The 8,219-nt window shown below is 47.8% G+C and overlaps 1 protein-coding gene across 1 annotated transcript in view; it reads left to right on the top strand.

Moving 5' to 3' along the window:
- Evc (EvC ciliary complex subunit 1) overlaps positions 1-8,219 on the top strand; it is a 41,027-nt gene that overhangs the window by 8,560 nt on the left and 24,248 nt on the right. The window contains exons 3-6 of the mRNA XM_028758223.1: positions 1,216-1,299; positions 3,840-4,087; positions 5,613-5,697; positions 6,936-7,034. Coding sequence (XP_028614056.1) covers positions 1,216-1,299; positions 3,840-4,087; positions 5,613-5,697; positions 6,936-7,034 — 516 coding nt within the window. The remainder of the gene's footprint in view (positions 1-1,215; positions 1,300-3,839; positions 4,088-5,612; positions 5,698-6,935; positions 7,035-8,219) is intronic.

Consider the following 8,219-nt stretch of genomic DNA (forward strand, 5'->3'; position numbering starts at 1 on the left):
TACACACACACATATATGTGTACCTATATACACACACACATATATGTATACCTATATACACAGATACATATATGTGTACCTATATACACACACACATATATGTATACCTATATACACAGATACATATATGTGTACCTATATACACACATACATATATATACATAAACACACACATGTTTGTGCACACATATGTACATCCATTCATATATCCATCTGTCCATCAGCACATCCATTTATTTACCTATTACTTACCTATTCATCTATTCATGAATCTACCCATCTACCAGTCTTCTCACTCATTCAGTCAGTAATCAAAGTACTTCATCTATTTATTCATCCATACTCCACATATTCATGCAGAAGTCCATGCTCCATCCACTCATCTAGCCAACTATACATACTGTGCTAACTAGTCTTATGTCAGCCTAACACAGGCTAGAGCCATTTGGAAAGCAGGAATCTCAATTGAGAAAATGACCCCCACCAGATTGGCCAAGTCTGTGGGGAGTGTGTGTGTGTGTGTGTGTGTGTGTGTGTGTGTGTGTGTGTGTCAATAACCCTGGTGGTCCTGGGTGTGTAAGAAAGCAGGATAAGCAAACTCTGTAAGGCAAGGCAGTAAGTGGTCCTTCATGGCCCCTGCATCAGTCCCTGCCTCCAGATTCTTGTCCTGACTCATGTCAGTGATGACTGTAATATTTGGGGTGAAATTCACTCTTTTCTCCCCGAGTTATTCTGATCATGGCATTTATCACAGTAAAAGAAAAGTAACTATGACACATATACACATACATGTATTCCTATGTCTCCCTTCATCATCCACCTGCCCATCTGTCCCTCCACCCATCTGTCCATTGAACTATATATGTCCATTGTCTACCCATCATATATGTGTGTTGTGCACACACATACATGCACACACACATACATATACACACATATGTGTGTGCATGCATATATTCATCCACTCATATGTCCATCCACCCATCTCTTCATTCATTCATACATCCACGCTCTCATTCCTTAATCCTTCTGTCCAGTCTTACATCCACTATTTACCAATCCATCACCTAGCCATCTGTCCTTGCAAGGATCCAAATGCGCCTGTCAGGGTTCCTTCCTGGGCCATTGTTGCAGGTGGGGTGTGGCATTTTGGAGAGTTGTGACGGTCTGTCTTTAATGCAACAGGAAGTTCACTGTGCTGCTACATCTTTGCAGGTGTGTGAGCCATCCTTGAGTGGCAACATCACAGCGTTTGCACTGAAAGCCAGAGTTGTCTATCCCATCAACCAGAAGTTCCGGGTGAGCACTCCAAGTTCCTCCATTTTATTAGTGAAGTTTACTCCATGATGTACTGGGCTCCATGGGGATCCAAGGGCGTGGATCAGATATGGGTTCCCATTCTGTCTGAAAGTTTGCTTTGTAACAGATCAAAACATGAGAGCCAGCTGACTCTGTGTGGGTCACAAGGGGGCCACATCAAGGTCAGGAGTTGCAGAAGCTACTTGATCTACAAGGAGAGCAGCTCCCCCGTAGTGGGAGCTACGGCACTGACTCTCTGGCACTGACTGGATGAGTGCCTCAGGCCCAGCTTCTGTCTCTATCCATATGGCTAAGGGTTAATGCCAGATGCTGTGTTTCCTAGACACTCATGCAGGGCTGAGGGATTGTCACATATCAAGCATGTCTTCTTTGCAGCATTCCCAAAAGTTGAACAGACTACTCAAGGTCACATTCAGGAGGAAGCCAGCTCTACCCTCCACTCGTGACAATAGGTCTTGCACCAATGACTGTGACCAGGGCCCCTTGACTGGAGTCTTTGTACAGAGAGCAGCCATAATAGAGGGAGGAACTGAGCCCATAAAGTGGCCTGAGGACAGTGTTCTGGCCCAGAGTGTTTGGAGGAGGGCTGACATCCTGTTACTCAGATAGATAGACCCTGAGTCTGGAGGATGCTATCCTGACTCCTGCCTCAGCATCTCTTTCATGGCCCTTTTTTGCTATGCTTTGAAATAGGGGGCAGGGTGAGAGTCTTATGGCTTGCCAGCTGTTTGGACTTCAGGCAAGACAGTGTATAGAAGGACTCAGAACTTGCTCAGTCAGCACAAGACTGCCCAGCCCAAGAGGGTGTTTCCAGACTCTCTCCCTATGGAAGCCTCGTGATGAGCAGCATCTGGTTGTGCTGCTGGAGTTGTTTTGGTCAGATCCTGGCCTCTGGCAGGCCTAAGAAGCTGGACTTATCCATCTTCAGGAGCCCAGTTAAGGAGTCAACAGTAGTGAAAAGCAGAGAAAGGGCGTGTATTCAGTGTGGTCACACTGGGGAGTGAAATAAGGAGGTGCTCTCTCTCTCTCTCTCTCTCTCTCTCTCTCTCTCTCTCTCTCTCTCACACACACACACACACACACACACACACACACACACACACACACAGACTATCCCCACCTCACACCCAGCAAGTCTATCTTTAGAGTTCTGACGTGAGGCTTATATTCAAACAGAAGGACAAGAGGTTTGCATAACTGTGCAGTCTTAATCAAGGTGTGGCCTTGACATTGCTGATCCTTCTGCCAGGTCTGACGGGTGGTCAGAACTGTATGACTCTTTCTGAGAGACAACCCTCCCCCTGATGGCTTTAACCTTTTCCTCCTCCTAGTGGAGATTTTCTGGAGAAATTCTAATTTCCTGAGCATCCTTGTTTTAATACTCTAAATGGGGAGATGGCTCAGTCAGGAAAGTGTGTACCTTGAAAACAAGTCCCAAGAATACGTGTCTAAAAGGCTGGACATGGTGATGTGCACTTAGAAGCTCAGCACTGGGGAAGCAAAGGCAGACAGATCCTGGGGCTTACTGTCCAGCCAGCCCAGACCAATCTGTGAGTACCAGGCCAATAAGAGACCCTGCTTCAAAAGCAAGGTGAATAGCACCCTAGGAATGACCTTTGTGCAACACACACACACACACACACACACACACACCAATCACTCACAGAGGGAGGAGAGAGTGTTAGAGGAGATTTTCACCTCTGCCAGGCCAGTTATAATCATGGCTGACTGACCTGTTCCCTAGTATACTGTTAAAAGCTCACTCAGCTCCTTGCTGTCTGTCAGTGGGACAAAAGGCTCTTCTATGTAGATATGGCAGCACAAAGGCACAGGCCCAGTGGATTTCCTGAATTTCTTCCCATTGTCAGGCAGCAGGCCACAGAGAAATTGTCGGGAACTTCAGGGACCCAGCAGACCTCAAGGAAAGCAAGGCACAGCAAAAGCAGATTCCAACTGGGCAACTGAATCTGGGATGCCCCAGGAACAGCACATGAGGAGAAGGTCTGGAGCACAGGCCAGTTTAGCCAGTGTAGGCCCAGCAGCAATGGAAAAGCCTAGACAGAGAGCTGAGCTGAACACTTCTAATCGTTCCAGAGATCAGACCATGACTAGTACCACACTGGGCTTAGTTAGGAGATAAAGGCCTGTCAGAGTAGTTGGAACTATCAAGACTGGCAAGAATGTCCTTCATCAGGATAAGTGCTAAGCACAAATAGTCCAAGGGGCTCCTGGAGCTGAGCCAGCCACAGAGGAGACAAGAGAGGGAAGGCTGCTTTCCAGAAGTCACCATGGGCTATGCAGATAGGAGAGCTGAACACAGAGGTGTTTGGAGACAGATCCTAATGGTTCCAGGGTAGGAGCCTGGTACAGAGAGCCAACCTCCTAGAGACAAGTATGAGAACAAATGGGCCATGATTCTGTCCCTCAGGGGTGGGTTTGACCATGGTCCTGGGACTGAAGTTTGGTGTGTGCACACTCACCCCAGCGGTCAGCTCAGTCAGTTCTCCTTCTGTTGGCAGCCTCTGGCTGACGGATCCTCCCACCCATCGCTGCATGAAAACTTGACACAGGCAACTACCATCCTGCCCCACCTGCCCCACCAGCCAGCAGAGACCTCACCAGCCAGCAGCCTGGGCACCCTGAGCCAAGCTGGCAAGGAGGATGGCAGCTCCTCCTCCAGCATGCGGTCAACCTACAGCGACGACAGAATCCTCCAGTGTGCCTTCCTCCGGGTGGGCAGCTTCCCCGAGATTCTGGCCTGTGAGAGGTAAGGAGCGACCTCGGGATAGTGGAGCTTCAGTGGTTGGTACAAAGGAGACAGATTCAGAAATGTTAGATAACTCAGCTGTAGGCACACAGAAGCACAGTATCAGAGCCATTCCTGAGCCCCAGAGTGAGGTGACAAAGGAGTGGTGTTTAACCACTGATGTATCCCATAAATTGTAGTGCAGCAAATGCTCTGGGAGTCTGGGCCAGAGCTTGCGGCACCTGCAAAAGTGTCCCAGGAACCTGAGTGCCTGATCGCTGATGCTCATGGCTGTACCTCTTTTGTACAGCAAAAGGAGACTGGACCAGTTTAGTGACCCATTAAAAATTAGTCAGTATGTCCCTACTTTGTAAAGAGACACAGAGAAGCTGAGTAACTTGAAAACGGTCACACCACTGTGAGTGATAAGCCAGGTTTGTTCCAGACACCTTATCTTTGAGGCACAGGTGACAAGTCACTAGACTCACTTCTTGGTCTACTGACACAGGTATGATTGGCAGCTGTCCTCTGTCCTCTGTGCTCTGAAGTTCCAGGAATCCCTGGATGTCTTAGTTACTTTTCTACTGTTAAGATACGATACATGACCAGGGCAACTTATAGAAGAAAGAGTTCATTGGAGCTTAATGTTCTAGATGGTCAGAGTCCATAATCATCATGGTGGAGAACATGGCAGCAGGCAGGCAGGTATGGCACTAGAACAATAGGCTTAACATCCTTATCTGTAGGGAAGAGGGAGAGGGAATTAGGAATGACATAGGCTTTTGAAAACACAAAGTGTGCTTCTAGTGACACCTTCTCCAACAAAGCCACACCTCCTGATTCTTCACAAACAGTTCTACCAACTGTGGACCAAGTATTCAAACATATGATCTTACAGGACCATTCTCATTCAAATAACAGAGGACAGCCCTAGCCCAAGAATAGGAAGGAGTAGGGTTGGGGCCTGTTGCCATTGGGTTATTCCTGGGCTGAGAGAGACTGGAGTGGACCACAGTCTCACATTTGCACTTACAGACCTCATAAGAGTGTGGATAGGTGTTTTTATCCAAACGCATTTTTGTCTCTGAGGAAGAAAAGGGTCTCTGAGGCAACCAGTATCTGTGCCTGATAGCCCTGGTCCTCTGCTCTCTGAGTCTCTTCCTTACCCATCATGCAGGCCTAAGACTCTCTGTGCTGAGGAAAGTTGGCCTGTGGTAACCTCTTGCCTGTCATGCAGGCCTAAAGCTATCTATGCTGAGGAAAGGCCTATGGTGACAGAAGTGACAGATTCTAGAGGGGATACACCAAGCCTGTTCTGCTGGCTTTCTCTCCCTCTGGCTACATTGTCTTCAATGTTCCAGAAGCTGTGTCCTGATACTTGCAGTTCCTCAGCTGAGGCATCCAGCAGTAGCCTGGACTTCTCTAACCCTGAGTGTCTGTGAAGAACATGAACTAGGGGACATGGCCACCACATAAACCAAGTAGAGACCAGGGTTCTGTCTTCACCCTGCCTTCTGACTCTTTGACCCCTGTCTGCTTCTCTCAGTGTAGATATTGACCTGTGTGTCTGCAGCCTTCACCTGAAAGACCTACTTCAGGTAGACACGGCGCTGAGGCAGGAGAAACACCTGGTATGTGGAGACATTTGCTCTCTCTTCCTGAGCTGGGGACCAGATAAATATATAAGAATCCCTGTGTTCACAGAGCCCCAGATGTGTGAGGGGCACAGACACGAAAACCAGAGAGTCATGCAGTGACTTCTGGGAATTGAATGTGGCGATGCATCCGGAGGCTCTGTGTGTGGTGATGATCCAGAGGCTCTGTGTGTGGTGATGATCCAGAGGCTCTGTATGTGGCGATGCATCCGGAGGCTCTGTGTGTGGTGATGATCCAGAGGCTCTGTGTGTGGTGATGATCCAGAGGCTCTGTATGTGGTGATGATCCAGAGGCTCTGTGTGTGGTGATGTATTTGGGGGCTCTGTGTGTGGTGTCACCTTCAGAAGTGCTGTATGTGATGATGCATTTGGAGACACTGACAGGACATGGACTGCCATTTAGCTGGAATGGGAGCCATCTAGAGATGAGTTGAGGGCTCAGGCTACACCTACTAAGGACTCAGGAGAGAGCACTGTTTTGGGGAAAAAACACCAAGCTAATAACTACAGATATCAGCAACAGCAGCAAGCTGAGGCTGTGGGGAGGCCAGAGTCTACACACATCACCGAGGGAATGGAAAACTGTAGGAGCGATTCTTAGACAACCAAGCATGTGATGCCCAGAGGACCGGTGGCTCTTCCCCTGGGAATCTGTCCTAGAGAGAGCATGTTGGCCCCAGCCCCTGTGTGAATGCTCACCACGGTGGTGTCTATGATGATGCCTTGCTAGTAATACCACCGCAGTGGAGTGACTAGATACCATGGAGATGGTACCCACTGGGGTTGCCTGGGATTCCCCGATTCTAGGAGGGCCCTTCTTGGTTTAAGGGGTATTTCCAGTAGAGACAGGAATCCAGGAGGGCTTTGCACATTGATTCTGTAAAGGTGTCTCTAACTCTCTTACAAGGAAGCAAGTCTCCATGTGGAAATGGGGGTGGCGCATGAAGGGCTCTGCACTGTGTAGGTAGGCACTGAGTGAATAGTATGGAGATGGGAGAGTCAGGAGAGAGGGAGAAGAAAGTAGCAAAGTGGTGAGAAGGGAAAAAGAAAGGGAAGAAGATGAGAAATATTCTTTAGAAGCTTTGTTGAACCCGGAACATCCCACTGCCATGATATATAATCTTTTATATATAGGTCCTTTCCTTCAGCAAGAATGATATCGGGGGTGGGGCACTACTCAAATGTTTCTTCTGACACTTCCCTTATGCCAACAGATGTTCATTCAGATTCTTAAGGCATGCCTCCTGGATTTTTTTCCTAAAAAGAAGCCTGATGATGAATTATACCAGAAGATTCTTTCCAAACAAGAGCATGTAAGTCTTTAGCCTGTATCTCAAGATAACTCAGTAAACTGTTGAAATAATAAAACATATCATGCTATGCATAAAATATTTTTCTTTAATGCATAAAGTGGATTTTATAGTATACATTTGAACACAGGTGACAATCTGTGAAAGTGTAAATGCATATGTAAAAAGGACACTCATGCTGACCTGCAGCTTGGCTCCTGGAACCCTGACTAGGGACAGCAAGGGAATGAAGAAAGGTCAAACACATGTCCTGGGAAGCTGGGACCAACTGGGGTTGTACTCATGCTGAGGTTCCTGGTTACTGGTGGTAGTAGGTGCCCTCCATCAGAATGTTTATTAGATACAGCAGGGAAGGAGAAGTTGGCTAGTGTCGGTAGGAGGTATCTATAGATAAACAGTCTCAACCTTATATCTCCTGAAGAAGTTGGCCCCACATCTCATTGGTTACTTGGGATCACAGCCCCAATGAAGCAAGAACCATTCCTCACCTCCATGTTGGGGTATGGAAGAGCCACACAGAGCACCCAATGATCCTTCCTGAGCTTGGAGTGACTGCAGTTCTAGAAATGATGTTGGCCTGGAGGGTGATGTTTTCTAACGCTGAATCCCAGAGCTGACTCAGTCACCCACCTCGTCATTGACCATGTCAGCCTCCCCATGGAAGCAGAGCCTGTGTTGTCTGTTCACTGTGCTGAGAGCACACTAGGTCAATGGCTTCCCATGAAGATGCTGTCCCAGAGAGAAAGCAGCTGGACAACTAAGCTGTACTGCTCACTTCCTGCTTTTGAACCCACCAAATACTTCCCACTTCCTCCTTGAGGTGTCGTGTATAAATAATCCTTCCCCATGGAAACCCTGTGTGGAAAGAAGGAACATTCCTGCCTAGTCCAGAGAACACACATTCTGTGTGTGAATGGGTGATGGGGTGTGGGTGAATGTGTCACAGGACGTGAGTAAGCCATGAGAGCAGCTCTGTGGGACTGGTTCTCTCTTTCCATCCCCCATGGGTTCTGACATCAAACTCAGATTTCTAGTCTTACAAAGCAATTGCTTTCACCCACAAAATCATCTCTCTGGCCCAACATTAAACTCTAGGACTGTGCCAAGAACATCTCATTAGTGTGTGTGCGCACACACACACACACACACATACACACACACACACACACACACACACACACACACACA

This window comes from Grammomys surdaster, unplaced genomic scaffold (assembly GCF_004785775.1).
Source record: "Grammomys surdaster isolate TR1022 unplaced genomic scaffold, NIH_TR_1.0 126187, whole genome shotgun sequence".
NCBI lineage: Eukaryota > Metazoa > Chordata > Mammalia > Rodentia > Muridae > Grammomys > Grammomys surdaster.